Genomic DNA, 15525 nt, shown 5'->3' with positions numbered 1-15525 from the left:
GTAAAATTTGTGTAATTGTTGTATATAATTGGTGTGCAATAAGCATTTTCCCTTCATTTAACCCTAGCGCCGCAGTCACTTCTAGACTCTTCATTTTTCTCTTTCTCTTCAGCCTCCCACTGTTCTCCCCCCCGCACGGCGCACACAGCACACTTAGGGTTAGGGTTTCAGAGGCTGCGCCGCTCTTCAGCTTCTTCACCCTCCCTCACTCTTGCCTTCCTCAGTCCCTTCTTTCTTCATTTTGGTAATTTCTTAATTCGACTCATCAATCTTCATTGTTTGTCTTTGTATTTTTTTTTTTCGTTGTATTTTCTGGTGGTTCATTCACTTCATTGTTTGGGTTTGAAGGTGTTTTCAGAGCTTTACGGAATCGCGGGTCTCGTTCTAAGGCGCCGAAATTAGGTATTTTCAGAGCTTCACTATGCTTTCCGAGTGTATTGTTGAAAAAGGCTAAACTTTTCTTATCATTGCAGAATCTGTGAGTGCTCGAGTTCTCCCAGGTATGTCTGTTTCCCACGCTTTAGCAATCTATTTTGGCATTGTGAAAGTTGGATTTCTGTGATATTTGGTGGAATCAGATCTTTGGGGTGCTCTGCTTTTAGAAGTAGTTGTTTACTTGTTTAGATCTGTGTGATTTTGTCAATGTGGTTATATTTTATCTGCTTATACATTTCATTTTTCTTGTTTTAGTTTACTTTTTTAGAGATTGTTTTGTCGTGGGTTGGATTTGGAATGTGGAGAAGTTGGGATTTGATATCTGTTGTTGAAATGAAGTGGACTTGGTCGTACTTTTGATTTCCTGATAACGTTTCAAAAAAATGGAGTTTTTCCCCTTTATAGTTTATATGCCCTGTTAAAATGTGTGATATTGTACGGGATTGTTATTTGAGAGTGGGTTCTATTTTTTAAGGGCGAATCTTGATTGATATGTAGAAGTTTGTTTGGAGTCATTAAATTATTGTTGAGGTTTGTTTTCCTTATGTTAATCATGGCTAGCTCAACTTGAATGAAAATAAGTCTATCATATTTGATATGCTTGAGGAAAGTTTGGAAGATCTAAATGATTGAGTAGTTCTCAATACACATCTTAAGATTTGATTTTATGTTTATCAGTGTATGCTCTAGCTGCTCTTTGATTTTATGTTTATCAATGTATGCTCTAGCTGCTGTTTATTATGTTTATTTTTCCCACTTAATTTGGATGCTTGCCTATCTACTGTTCTGAAGAATGGCACTTGGAATTGGAAGCCTGCTAGATCTTATACTTTGGTAGAGATTCAAGGTAGGTTCCCGAAGGTAAAGCTTGGTGCTTGTGACACTCCTGTGTAGCTAATCTCTAGGAAGCAGAAATATACTAGTTCTGATACTTGGGAGGAGATACGGGGAAATAATCCTAGTGTGGATTGGTGGCAGATTGCATGGGGATACAACAGGGAGGGGATATTAGTTGTGTTTTCTGCCATAATGGAGTGGAGAGCAGAGATCATCTTTTCTTCTAGTATAGCTTTAGTTCTAGAATTTGGAAGGAAGTCATGTGGAGGTCCAATATTACTCCTCCTACTGCTTGGGAAGTTGTGGTGCAGTTGGGAGTGGATACTTGGAAAGGGAAGCCATTGATGACAAGTTTGTGTAGATTGGGTCTGGGGTCTTCAGTGTATCATATCTGGAGAAATCGTAATGCGGTTAAACATGGCAGTTACCCAAAAACAGAGAAAATATTGAGTAGTGTTTTTTGGGAGATTCGCACTAGAATCTTGGGGAAAGGAAGATTTAAGAGAACTACGTAGAATATGGAGTTGTGTTGTAACTGGAGTATTAAGGAGGAGATTCTCTATTAATTGTTATTAGGCCTAAGTTTGGCGTTGGTTTGCATAGGTTGGTTTGTTAGTTTTATTTTTCTGTAGAATTACTGCAGTTGGATAGTTTCTGCAGATGAAATTGTAATTGGTTTTTCATGGTTGGGGTGGGGGTTTTGTTTTGGTTGGGGCCTGGTTGCCTTTTTTTTACAGCGTTTAGCTGATTGTGTGTATGTGGTTCAGTTGATACTGAAAAGAAAAACTTATTCATCAATAAAAAAAAAAAAACAATCAAAATGGAATTTTAGTGCAAAGATTATATTTGTTTAAGCAATTTCTATGAGGGTTTCACCCAATATTATTAGAAGAGAATTTGAGGTCAAATTATAGAGGGCTAGTAGGGGTTGTCCTGTCTTTTGATTCATTGGTTTGGTTGTCTAGTTCAATGATATATGACTACCTAAGAAGGTTATATAAGAGAAATATATACAAATTTGAAAAAGAGAAGAAAGCATCAACAGGGGAAAAATGATGATTGGTTTTCATGGATGCATCGGCCTTACTCTAGTTTTCATTGTTCAAGCATCAGTTTTTTCATGTTATGTGGTATTTTTTGTTTCAGATTTTGGGCTCCATCTCATTCTGAGATCAAAAGGATGAATTTTGCAGCTTCTTTATGTAGAAGAGTGAACATCAGGGAGCTCGTTACAAATGCTCCTGTTTACAGTAGTGCTAGTGGTACAACTTCACATTACTTTGCTGGGTAGTCTACTTTCGTAAATTGTTGAAAGTATTGGTACTAATGTTCCATTGTCATGCTGAATTTAGAGGTGTCTGGAGATGGATTGAGTATGATGTTTAGGCGTTGGGCCACCAAAAAGGCTGCCGGATCTACAAAGAATGGACGGGACTCAAAACCTAAGAATCTTGGGGTGAAGAAATTTGGTGGAGAGGTGACTGAATGTTGCTATATGTAGAGAGACATTAACAATAATAAGAAAGAAAAAAGAAAAATGATAAGAACAGTAATGGCCTTCAGAATCATTCTTTTTCTTTACTTACGGTGGGATTCTTTTGTTTATTTTGCAGAGAGTAATACCTGGAAATATCATTGTACGGCAGCGTGGCACCCGTTTCCATCCAGGAAACTATGTTGGAATTGGTAAGGATCACACCCTTTATGCGTTGAAAGAAGGCTGTGTGAAGTTTGAACGAAACAAGCTAACAGGACGAAAATGGGTACACATTGAGCCCAAGGATGGTCATGTGCTTCATCCTGTGTACGCAGAAGCCGGGGCTCAGGAGCTTTAGGCAACTGCTTAAGTCTCATTGTCCATGCTATATGTTGGAATTAACAACTCTTATGCCCTGAGATCATCAATTTCTAGAAATCTTGTAGTTGTAGGTAATGGTTGTACACGTTATGTGCTTGCTTTGAAATCTGTCTTTTGATGCAATTCAGTGCAACATATATATTTGATTCAAAATTTTAAATACCACCAAAGTATGAATGAATTTTCCTCTTTAGAATGTACGGAATGTGTGGCTAAATTGCATGAAATTTCGTCTTTTAGACATGTGGATTTCATATGCTGTTTCTGTTTTTGGTCCTTGTGACTTGCATAGAGTTCAAACTACAGGTCCACACACAAACTATGGTTGTATCAGTATTAGTAGAGTGTTGCCTTTGGTATAGAATTGAGTAGCCTATCTAGTATAGTAGTATCTTCTATTCTTCTTCTTCTCCTTTAAAACCACTCATCAACAACGCCATTTTGATTAGTACTCTGAACTGGGGCCATTTTTCATCAAATTTTCTTCATATTTCAAATGCAAAGTCTCATGTCAGTCCATCTAACCACTCATCAGCAAGGTAATTTTCTAATTAATGAAGCAGTATCTAGTATAGAATTGAATTGAGTAGCCTATCTAGTATAGAAGTATCTTCTATTCTTCTCCTTTAAAACCACTCATCAACGCCATTTTGATCAGTACTCTGAACTGGGGCCATTTTTCATCAAATTTTCTTCATATTTCAAATGCAAAGTCTCATGTCAGTCCATCTAACCACTCATCAGCAAGGTAATTTTCTGATTAATGAAGCATTTCTTTTAGTCATTTATTTGTTTTATTATACATTAACGTACGTGGTCAAAAATAGCAAAGGAATCAAATTGAAACTGATTTCATTGCCATTTTTCGACAAATTATTATCAACTACACCAACTTGCTTACTTTCATTTTTAACCTCTATTAACTTTAATGTGATGGGCACAAACACTCTTTATTATTCCTTCAAACTTAAGTTTTCTCCCCGACCAGTTCTTGAGCTCTTCAAAGTTCTGTACTAACAATGGCAATGCAATCTCTTCTTCCCCATGATGATGAACCAATAAATGCTTATTCAATTTTTCATCCCACTCTGCAACCTCTCCCTCACCCTGACATATCAAAACATGTTTATTCGATTTCTCATCTCACTCCCTAACCAGATCACAACAACATCGACACCCTTACCATGATTATGCTTTTAATCTTCTTGGTATTAATGGTGTTGTACATCACAAAACTTATTACCCGATGAATTCAGAATTATGGTGGTGGCAGTGAAATTAGCTAGCAGGTGGAAATGATGCAACCAGGTGGCAGTGAAATTGATCAGCACATGGAAATCATGCAACCATGAGACAATTTGGAGAATCCGGGTGAGTCTGCAGACCCGCTGTTGATTATCACCTACAATGATGATATTCTTCTTCCGTTCGACCGGAACGGGTGCATTATATGCCTCAACCAATTTGCTGAGTCGGAGCAAATTGTTGTGGTGTCCGCTTGCAGTCATGCATTCCACTCCGAGTGCATGGAAGCTTACTTGGTTAAAAGGTCGCTTGGGTGCCCTCTTTGCCAAACGTCAATCATCCCAGATATTTAGTTTTTGTTTTTTGAAGTTTAAATTTTGGGGCGATGTACGGTTATCAATTTGTAACCTTTGAGAAATGAGTATTTTTCAAATTGCTCGAGGCATATTGATACCCGTACGTCTGTCAAAATTTAAACTTCAAAAAACAAAAAACAAAATATCTGGGATGATTGGCGTTCGGCAAAGGAGGCACGCCAACGGCCCTTCAACCAAGTAAGCTTCTATGCACTCGAAGTGGAATGCATGGCTGCAAGCGGACACCATAACAATTTGCTCCAACTCAGCAAATTGGTTGAGGCATATAACGCACCCGTTCTGGTCGAACAGAAGAGGAATATCATCACTATAGGTGATGATCAACAAAGGGGCTACAGATTCACCTGAGTTCTCCAAATTGTCTCCTGGTTGCATCATTTCCACGTGATGATCAATTTCACTGCCACCTGGTTGCATCATTTCCACCTACTAGCCAATTTCATTGCCACAATTCTGTATACATCGGTTAATAAGTTTTGTGATGTACAACACCATTGATACCAAGAAGATTAAAAGCAAAATCATGGTAAGAGTGTCAATGTGGTTGTGATCCGGTTAGGGAGTGGGACGAGAAACCGAATAAACATGTTTTGGTATGTCAGGGTGGGGAAGAGGCTGCAGAGTGGGACGGGAAACCGAATAACCATTTATTGGTCATCATCAAGGGGAAGAAGAGACTCCATTACCATTGTTAGTGCAAAACTTTGAAGAGCTCAAGAACTGGTCGGGGAGAAAACTTAAGTTTGAAGGAATAATAAAGAGTGTTTGTGTCCTTCACATTAAAGTTAATAGAGGTTAAAAATGAAAGTAAGCAAGTTGGTGTAGTTGATAATAATTTGTCGAAAAATGGCAATGAAATCAGTTTCAATTTGATTCCTTTGCTATTTTTGACCACGTACGTTAATGTATAATAAAACAAATAAATGACTAAAAGAAATGCTTCATTAATCAGAAAATTACCTTGCTGATGAGTGGTTAGATGGACTGACATGAGACTTTGCATTTGAAATATGAAGAAAATTTGATGAAAAATGGCCCCAGTTCAGAGTACTGATCAAAATGGCGTTGATGAGTGGTTTTAAAGGAGAAGAATAGAAGATACTTCTATACTAGATAGGCTACTCAATTCAATTCTATACTAGATACTACTTCACTAATCAGAAAATTACCTTGCTGATGAGTGGTTTGATGGACTGACATGGGACTTTGCATTTGAAATTTGATGAAAAATGACCTGAGTTTAGAGTACTGATCAAAATGGCGTTGCTTATTAGTGGCTTTAAAGAAGAAGAATAGAAGATACTACTATACTAGATAGGGTACTCAATTCTATACAAAGGCACTCTACTAATAGGATTCAGATCCCCTCAGATTTTAAACAATTTGAGATTTTCAAAATTGTGGCAATTGGTTGCATCCAAAGGCCACGATTTCAAGTCGGGTTAACCAGCTTTAAAAGAAAAATCATAACGGTAACAGCCTGTTTCTCTCTCCAAATTTTCATTTCCTCCCACCTTTCTCTCTCCCCCAAGTTCTTTCCCTCCCGCCAAGCAGTGCCGGCCACCACCAAGCAATGTAGCCACCGCCATCCAATGCCTCCGTCCACCACAAGCAATCCCACCATCCGGCTGATCTCCGTCAACCTCACGCGGTTTGATCACCCCCGCCCACCCACCCACCATGACACCAACGGTATGTTTTTCTTTTGATTCTTTCTTATTTTTTTGGGTTCAGCAAGTTTTTTTTTGGGGGGGATATATAGAAAGTTGCAAATAATTTTTAATCTGCATTGTGGTTTGTTTCTTTCTTGCTTTATAGGTTTAGACTGAGCTTTGATCGAAGATGGGTTTTCTCTCTTTCATCTTAAGCTTAAATTTCACCGTTTCTCCTTCACGGTTCTCTTAACCTGACCCTGCATTTTGCCTTTGTTAGTTTTGATGTTTCTCAAGTATGATTTTTTTCATTTGTTGCCTATGTAGCTTCAATGATTGGGTGTTTATTTTATTTAACTTTTTTGAAGTTTCATTATTTTTAGTAGCAATCTGTGTACGTTTTCTTTTTTATGTAGTTGTTTTCTTTCTTGGGAATTTCTGAGTAGCATTGAAGTTCATAGTGTTTTCATTTGGCTTAGTGATGGATTCCTTTGGTGATAAGTGGGATGAGGAATTCTCTACCATTGGAGACAAAGGAGAAATCAGTTTTATTGATTATGGGGATGAGGGTCCTATTGCTATTTCTGCCCCATTTACTCTCGTGGGGGGAAAGCCTCAATCAGTAACCGTAGGAGAAACTGCTGCAGTTCTTGATGCAATTCTGTGATGCAGTTCTTGAAAACAGGGTCTCCCCAAGCACTTTTGTGATGCACATTTGCCTAAGCATGATACCAAAATTGTTTTGGAAGATGAAGGTGGGGAAGAATTTTGAAACAAAATATCTTGAGAAATGCTAGAAATGCACCCCTCATCCCCCCTTTGTCTCCCCCTTTTCCTTAAAAAAATTGATTTTAAGGAAAAAGTTGTCTCTGATGTCACATCAAAGACAACTTTTTCCTTTGAGAAATGCTAAAAAACATCCCTTCATCCCCCCTTCATACCCCCCTTTTCATTAAAACCAATTTATTTAATGAAAAGGGAGGATGAGAGGAGGATGAGGGGTGCATGTGTAGCACCCCTCTTTTCCTTTTATTACAAAGGGAGGATGAGGGGGGGATGAGGTGTGCATGTGTAGCATGGCTCAAATATCTTTGGGTAAAGGTGGGACTAAGTGCTGGATGGAGAGGGTTTTCTATCACTCACAAGTTACTGGTGGGAGATATCGTGATTTTCCATTTAGTCAAGCCTTCCAAGTTTAAGGTGGTCATTTGAACCTTCTTGTTGTTGCTTATAGCTTACCTTGAGCCCAAACTCCTTGAGTGCTTATAATAAATACTATTTACATTGCTTGGTGTTGATTATTTCATCAAAGTACCCAATTTATTTTTAAAGTGAAGGACAACCATTCTGCAGAAACTGAAATGGACCAAAGAGTTGGCTTAATCAATTATTTTGTAATTTTTTTCCTTAACAAATAACTCTCCTAAAGGCCTCATCCACTTCTTTTCTCTTTCCAATGCATGTTGCTTAAAAGGATATAATTTATGATGCTGCTTGCAGCAGTTACTTGTCAATGCTATTATATGTGTAATTTTTACCTGACCCATTTTAGGTATACATTGTGAGATCTAGTAGTTCAGATGAAGTGGATGGTGCTTTTACCCTCTTAAAATTGGATACTTGCATGAAACAAATGAATTGGCAGTAAGTTTTTTGCAGTTCACAATTCCTTTTTTTTTTTGGTTTTTCTCTCTCCTTGATCATCTTTAAATGGCTACAAAGTGCTCTACTTTCTTCAATTCCCTTGCTATTTGTTTCAATTGTGTGAATCAGATACGAAAACCAATGCTTGTGAAGAGTCGGTAAATGACGGTTTGGAGCCTCCTTCTCAAGAAAATACTATGGATAGCCGGATGGTCTGTGGTACTGATCTCGGGCCAATAGCTTGTGAATATTTCACTGAAATCAAAGAGGTATAAAGAAGCTAGGCTTGAACGAGATCATGCAGAAGAGGAGAAGCTTTTGGAAATAAAAGAGAGAATGAATAGCCTTGATGCCGAGATTGAGAATCTGGATCCCACTGCTGAGAGGCTTGAGCTTATGTTTGAAGAACTGGCTAATGCCCCTTGGTAATGAGGAATTTGTCATTGGTTCCAAGCTTTTGTGTGAAGTATAAGAACTATTCCAGGACCAGGAATATGTCGATGCTTGACAGTGAAGAGCGGTTTTGTTTTACTGGTATATTGCTTTTTTTTGTTAAGTTTCTCTCACATAAATTGATAGTTTCACAAAGGATCACTTTTTATCAGCACTATAACTATCTTTTTGTAAGTTAAGGTGATTAATGATAGGGATGGATGACTGGAGAAACTCGTACAACTGTTAGCAATAGCCAGAGGAGATATTATTGTATCTATTGGCTCTCTCTTTTATAAGCTTTTCGACGATTACCTATTATAAAAGCTGTAATTATTAGACAATTTCATGAGCCATTGCTCTCTCTCTCTCTCATACAAGTTTGTCTTTGCTCAAATCCAAAGGTTCCGAAAGATGGAACACGATCATCTCAATTTGAAACTGTTTTTGATTGTATGCACAAGAATAATAAGGAGCAGTTCTGCGTAAAATATGTCGACCATCTCACAGAAAACATATATTGAAAGCGAACACGACGAACACATTAGAACAGAAGTACAAAATATACAAGAGAAGTAAACCATTTTCAGTCTTTTCATGGCAACTCATCTTCAGTTCGCTGCATGCTAGCTGCATTGCATTGACACGTCCAACTGACGAGCCCCTGGAGAAGAAACATTTAGATCTGATCATGAGTACATTTTACAAAAAGAAAAAAAAAAGGCTTCAAAAGAAAAGTTGTATCTACTATCACTGCCATGCAACTGATGCAAGGCAGAAGAATCCATCAAAGGACATCATACACATCCAGTTGGTCTACACATGCTTGCAAGTCCAATATTTGGAAATTAATAAACAAATACTACTTTGTCCTTCAGTTATTGTCGAACAAGAAAGATGGCATGGTTCAGAAATACCCGAGAAAATTAACTCTTTAATGGAAATACTCATGTCTAAAGACATATCATTGAGATCAAAAAAATGACACATATATGGTAGGTTGAAGTGAGGCTAGTGAGCAATATAAAATCCAACCACAAAGACGTGGTTTTTTAACTATTCTGTGCACTAAAAGAAAAAGGGTGCACAACAGGTCGGTTGGCTCATAAATCTTCCTTATGTTCCCTTTGAACGACTGATTCAACCTGAAAGTGAAAATGTGAAATATCTAGACATAAAAGACAACAAAACATGCCCATGTTTCTTCAATCATCACCACACAAACACAATCACTTATTTTAGGCTATATATGACATGCTAATCGTCTTAACCGAGTAGATCTCATGCCTATTAACCGACTGCGTCACCAGAGATTCACTGCATATTCAAATAATATATATAATATTCAATACCTACTACTATCACTACATTTTTCACCTAATAATTCTATTACGAAAGTATGGCTAAGTGGATCTGAGTTTAAAAATTTGTTTTTAACAAGGGCAAAAGAAGACATCAGAATTAGATTGTGCTTTGTGTTCTTTTCCTGCAGTTTCTTGGCAACCAAACATGGGATAACAAGAACAGACATTAAAATAGCATACTCACAGGTATTGGAGACTATTCAACTGGTCCAGAGACCCCAGAATGACACCGGATATTCAGTTGTTAAGAGAGATCCAACGTCAGAAGTCTTGGAAGCGCGCCGAGTTCCGGTGGAATTTTGCCAAAGATATTGTTGTTTTGCAGCAATTTTTAAATTCACAAAGACACAAACATAGAAACCAGAGTCCAAAATGTGCTGGTAACATTAAATTGAGACAAAGAATGTCCTTTTTCCATTTCTTGTCAACCAAGCAAAAATTAAAGGAAAAAGGGGTGTGGAAAGCCAAATACGCTCAGTTTTTCTTACACTTGTCGAGGATTTGTGAGATTTCCCACGGCCCCAGATAGAGAGGCAGAAAGAGATTGGCTTGGAGCTCCCCTGCAGAACCCAGAAACGAAAATGGAGTTTATTTCTGTGTAATCATATCCATTGAGTTAATAATAGAACCAAACCATTGAAGAGTACGAACTCACAGGCCAACGACAAGGTTTTCAGATGAGCAGGTGATCATGGCCCAGCTACAAGGATCCACAGAGTCTTCATCCCAGTTGTTCAACACTCCATGTGGATTACTCAGAGCTATTTTTATGGTTATCAAAGCTTCCACTACAACAAAGAAAACAAAACCCGGAGAAAATTTTCACCTTTATATGTATAAGGAAAATGAATATACCAAATTCAAGCAAAAAAAAAAAAAAGGGTTTGTTCATGGGGGTTGCTTTGCTTGCAGTTGCCCACCTTCATGGTTGTGAGGCTCATAGGACACACAAAGTGTAGCTGAAGAGAGGAAGATGCGTTGTTCAGTGGGCGGAGGCAACCAAACCGCGTGAGGTTGAGAGAGATCGGCATGATAGCGGCCAGCGCTGCTTGGTGGGAGAGGGGGAAGGGAAAGAATTTGGGGGAGAGAGAAAGGTGGGGGGAAATGAAAATTTGGAGGAGAAACAATGTTGTCGTTTTGAATTTTTTTTTTTTCTGTTTTTTTTAAAAGCTGGTTAACCCGAACCAGGTTGGGTTAACCAGCCAAATCGTGGCCTTCGGATGCAACCAACAGCCAGGATTTCGAAATTTGAGAAATTCAGATTTTTTAAAATCTGAGGGGATCTAATACCGATATAAACATCATAGAACAACTATGGATGGTAGTACAATTATGTTTCTTTCGTTCTTTTCTAACAAAAAGGAAATGCCAATGGCGATTCGTGCAGAACCACGTTGCTGCCAATATCACAGGTAACACAAGCTGTGGTGGACCTTGAACCTCCTGGCATCAGTGCTGATAGGCAGAACAAACCCATGTCCGGTTCGGGGTATCAGAAAATGCTGATCATTGGCAGGATGTTGTTTTCCCTTTCCAAGATGCTTCTTGTTTCTGATTTCAGAAACGAATGTCTTTCCCACCATATAATGTCATTTTGCTCCTATTCTCATGTCATTTCCATTCTCGAAATGCTTGTCGTCTATCTTCCAGAAACACCTGACATTTTAAATCCATAACCTCGAAGAATGCTGCTTTTGATCGCAGAACCAATGTCGTTCTCCATCCTTTGAAGGCCTGCTGTTCTGGGTTCCTAAACCCTATGCTGGTTTTGACCTTGAAACGCAAGAAAGACCCGAGTTTCAGAACTTACTATATTGCCCCACTTCCAGAAAGGTCAGGGCCCTCAGTTGCCAGGGAATCAGAGAGACTGTCGTCATCTACGAGACCAGCTTCAAATCTTCGACGCCTTTCCACCATAGCATCAACCTTCTTCTCAAACTCTTCATCAGTGCTTGCCAACATGTAGCGCAGCTTTAAATTGATCTGCCTCTCCACCAAAACCTTATGCCTTGGAATTATTCGGCCATCAAGAGAATAGCTGAAAAACCTGCAGGCAAGTTCATCATGGACGGTGTCAAAAGCTAAGTACAAAGGACACGAGAGATAGACACTACTAACAGGATATTTTCTGAATTTTCAAAATATAACAGCCTCTTTGTGAGACCCTGCTCTTCATTTGACTCGTGGAAAAAGCCACTTACTGATGACCAGGATTGATCATCCAACTAATTTTAAGCAACAGAATGAAGAAACATAGATAAGATTCTAAAATCAACTTAAGGTCAACACAACTCTCTTTGATGCTGTTCACCTGGGAAACTCGATGAGATCTTGCAGAGGGCGGACCATAGTTCTCCGCAAGTAACGATACTTTGGACGGAGGATATCTGGATTGTATCGGAGCAGCATGGGAAAATCAGCAATCATCTCACCCAGTTGTTGAACACGTATGCCAAGTGACAGAAAATATTTCACATTAAACTCGAGCTTTTTCACTATGCTGCATCCTAAGAGCTCTGGTCCCAAAGCTATAACCTTCCCAATATCCTTCTCACTGACTCCAGCTTTGGTCATCAAGAATATGACCTGTATTATACTCTGATTTCAGTTTATCACTACAGGTGAATATTAGATGCAATTCTGCTGGACCAAAAAATTTGCGCCTAAAATGTTATGCCAACGAACAAATTATAAGACAGCAGAAACAAACATTTTAATATAAGCATTACTAGTGCAAGTCAGGAGATGTCCCTAATCTTTTTAACTGCTTTTTGCCAAATAGAAATGCCCCACAAAATAGTATATACATTTGTCTTTTTTCTTTTTGAATGGGGGTGGGGAGGTGGGGGTGGTGGTGGTGGTGGAAGGGGAAGAGATGTAAGAAAGGAACAAACCACTGGCCGGATCTTCCTGTAGAGGCTGTATGTTAGTAATGAAGGAAACTTTACAAGCATGTTGCCAACGGCATCCTCTCGAACACCTATGTCCTGAAAAAATCGTACCTTTGCAATGAAAGAAGAATGAATATTAGTACTGTTATCATGAAGCATAACAATAAAAATAGCATACATTTTATACAACATACATCTTGTTCATGTTCAAAGAATTCATTCTACATGTAATTCAAGAATCATTATGGGAAATTGAAACCAAGGGAGAGAACTTGAGGGCTAAGACGAACATTAGCAAGAAGAATTCCAAACAAAAGAATTCAACTAGCTTGAAGAATTCAATCTCTGTAATAATATTGGATTTACAACAATGTCCAAGTACATACATAATATAACCAGTAAGGGAATACCTTTGGCACAATGGTTGTCTCCAAATCAACACAGAAGATGATTGGTTTAACGATAAGCATTCTCTTCATTCCATCTCGGGAAATCCCAAGGTAGTACAGATACTTAACAAGAGGCTTCCATGTCTCCTCAATGCTACAGCCCATCAAATGTGGTTTAAACGCTAGCAATTTGCCAACTTCCTCAGTACAAAGGCCAAATTCTTTTAAATAAGTAACCTGGTGAACATGAGCAGCATCTCACTTAATGTCTATGCAAATTGGTTAGTGATTAAGAACACATCATATTGAAGTGAAATCAACGCACACAATCAGGATAAGATGAATGAATTCTTAAAAATTACTTTCGCACCAAGTTTCAATTGCTTTTGTTCTGTAAACTACATAATAAAAAAATTGGATCCTATGAGACTCCAAAATTATGGAAGAGCGCACAGGGAATCAGATACCTTTTGGTTCATCTCTTCCATAGTAAACTGGCCAAGTACCCTCGGATAATCGAAGACCATTGTTCCGAAATCCTTCTCATTCATACCCATATCCAAGTAGAACTGCACACGAGCTCTCACTTCCTCCATGCTGTAAGACAACAAAGGGGGACACCGGCTCACGACATAACCAATCCAATCCCTCCTAACTCCATTGCACTCTAGATACTCGACGATTTCATCCAACTCTTCATTGTTGCGCTCCAAAATATTCTCTCCGGCTTTTGTGAGAGCAACCCCAAGAAACTCCCCCTTCACACGAATCCACTTCAACCACTCAACAACACGTCTTATTGATTCAATTTTCCCCCTTGACATGCAAATCAGCTTCCCAATTTTCGGATACGACACTGAATTATGTTTCAACCACCTATACACAATTCAGGAAGCACAATTTAACATAATAACCCCATTTTCCTCTTCGAACCACTAAATTCAAAAACAGAAACAAATAACAACTTGGTATCAAATCAAATCAATTGGGTTTCACAAACAAACAAAAAAAAAACCCATTCATAAATCATCATAAATTCAACAACTTTACGCTACAACACTACAAATAACATCAAATATACTAGATCACACAAACAAGAAAACGTCACTAAACTAGCCTTTGTCTTTTTACCTTATAAGTGGCACTACATTCGAGTCCTGAATCACGGTCTTGGCCCTGAAATTAAACGTGGACTCAGAGAACTCAGGCAAGCGCTTCATGGCGGCGGCCTCAACCATAACATAGTCAATGAAAGGCCCCAACCTGTTCGTCAAATTGGTGGTGTAAGTGATTCCAAACTTGCCCTTTCGCATGGCCTCCTTGAAAATCTCGGCGGTGACCTTGCGCCGAATCTCGAGCGCACGCATTATAATCTTCTCCTCGTCTTCTTCTTCGTCGTTAGGTTTGCCTTGGACCAGGGTTCGTAGAGGGGGCAGAGAGGTGTGGACATCTGGGTCGCTCGGGGACTGGGCGTAGATGGAGCCCGGGAATTGTGGGGTGCGTTTGGTTGCGAGAGAGAGCTGTAAAAGCTTGAGCTTTTCTTCTTCTTCTTCTTGTTCCTCTTCGTCAGGAATAGAGTGTTCATGGTGTTGCGGAGTGGAAATCGGGTCTTGGGAGAGGTGGCGGAGGAGAAGGGTGGTGGACTTGGAGTTGTGTCTGCGGAGACAGGAGGAGATGTTGGTGGAGTTGGGGTTGGGGCGGAGGAGAAGTAGAGAGGGGTGTGGATGGTGGAGGTGATAGTGGGATGGGCATGAAAGCATGTTATTTGCAATGGAATGGACTGAGAGACAGAATGGAGTGGCACTGGCGCGAGTTGGGAAGATAATGCTCCTCTTGTCGTTGGAGCCAAAGAAGTCTAACGTTATGAAATAATCTGTCTCTTAGGATAACATCAAGGTCCCATGGTCTAGTGGTCAGGACATTGGACTCTGAATCCAGTAACCCGAGTTCAAGTCTCGGTGGGACCTTTTCTGAATCTCATTTTTTGTATTTTTCCAGGCTTGAGTTAAGAAGATTATAGGATTCAATACATACAAAAATTTCCTCCAACTCTGTCTATATCAAATTGACATGTGTTTTAAAAATGTGTAATTCTCATGCATTTTTAATAGAATTAATATAATATGTAATTTTCACATGCATTTTTAATTTGAGTTAATAAGATTTAGGATTCAAACAAAATTTTACTCCAAATTGAGTTAAAAAATTTCCTTTCAACTTTAGTCAATTAAACTGAGATGTCTTAAAAACATGTCATTTTAATGTATTTTTTAATATGATTAACAAAGCAATGTCATTCTCACATACTTTGTCCGCTAAGTATTCAAGTCCATCCTGCGTTACTCTCTCTCTCTCTCTCTTTCTTTTCGATAGAACCAAGTTGGGTTTTGTTGTAAGAACC

General features: G+C 38.8%; 2 protein-coding genes, 1 long non-coding RNA gene and 1 other non-coding gene across 4 annotated transcripts; 3 read left to right on the top strand and 1 right to left on the bottom strand.

Moving 5' to 3' along the window:
• Positions 1-184: 184 nt before the first annotated feature.
• Positions 185-3330, top strand: LOC133882134 (uncharacterized). Its single transcript, XM_062321243.1, has 6 exons — positions 185-244; positions 349-402; positions 474-500; positions 2419-2534; positions 2625-2749; positions 2886-3330. Exons 4-6 carry the CDS (start codon positions 2453-2455, stop codon positions 3105-3107), a joined length of 429 nt encoding a protein of 142 aa, XP_062177227.1. The 5' UTR covers positions 185-244; positions 349-402; positions 474-500; positions 2419-2452; the 3' UTR covers positions 3108-3330.
• Positions 3331-3745: 415 nt separating this feature from the next.
• LOC133882136 (uncharacterized) lies at positions 3746-8824 on the top strand. Its single transcript, XR_009902630.1, has 2 exons — positions 3746-8048; positions 8178-8824. It is a non-coding gene; the product is annotated as an uncharacterized LOC133882136 (long non-coding RNA).
• Positions 8825-11091: 2267 nt separating this feature from the next.
• On the bottom strand, positions 11092-14949 carry LOC133882133 (transcription termination factor MTERF2, chloroplastic). Its single transcript, XM_062321242.1, has 6 exons — positions 14256-14949; positions 13592-14000; positions 13146-13361; positions 12739-12846; positions 12156-12430; positions 11092-11891 (listed from the first exon to the last, which is right to left on the bottom strand). Exons 1-6 carry the CDS (start codon positions 14882-14884, stop codon positions 11654-11656), a joined length of 1875 nt encoding a protein of 624 aa, XP_062177226.1. The 5' UTR covers positions 14885-14949; the 3' UTR covers positions 11092-11653.
• A 70-nt stretch (positions 14950-15019) lies between these two features.
• TRNAQ-CUG (transfer RNA glutamine (anticodon CUG)) lies at positions 15020-15091 on the top strand. Its single transcript has one exon. It is a non-coding gene; the product is annotated as a tRNA-Gln (tRNA).
• The last annotated feature ends 434 nt before the right edge of the window (positions 15092-15525 follow it).

This window comes from Alnus glutinosa, chromosome 11 (genome assembly GCF_958979055.1).
Source record: "Alnus glutinosa chromosome 11, dhAlnGlut1.1, whole genome shotgun sequence".
NCBI lineage: Eukaryota > Viridiplantae > Streptophyta > Magnoliopsida > Fagales > Betulaceae > Alnus > Alnus glutinosa.
The sequence above is the reverse complement of the archived record's forward strand: the minus strand, read 5'-3'. Positions and strand labels throughout refer to the sequence as shown.

What these genes read in the sequence shown, in the direction of transcription:
- LOC133882133 (XM_062321242.1), bottom strand. Translation starts at nt 14,884, where the DNA reads ATGCTTTCATGCCCATCCCACTATCACCTCCACCATCCACACCCCTCT. An exon ending in TGGAAGAGATGAACCAAAAG is followed by an intron (nt 13,362 to 13,591) that starts GTATCTGATTCC and finishes CATGTTCACCAG; the next exon opens with GTTACTTATTTAAAAGAATT. An exon ending in AGACAACCATTGTGCCAAAG is followed by an intron (nt 12,847 to 13,145) that starts GTATTCCCTTAC and finishes TTCATTGCAAAG; the next exon opens with GTACGATTTTTTCAGGACAT.
- LOC133882134 (XM_062321243.1), top strand. Translation starts at nt 2,453, where the DNA reads ATGAATTTTGCAGCTTCTTTATGTAGAAGAGTGAACATCAGGGAGCTC. An exon ending in TGTTTACAGTAGTGCTAGTG is followed by an intron (nt 2,535 to 2,624) that starts GTACAACTTCAC and finishes TGCTGAATTTAG; the next exon opens with AGGTGTCTGGAGATGGATTG. An exon ending in TGAAGAAATTTGGTGGAGAG is followed by an intron (nt 2,750 to 2,885) that starts GTGACTGAATGT and finishes TTTATTTTGCAG; the next exon opens with AGAGTAATACCTGGAAATAT.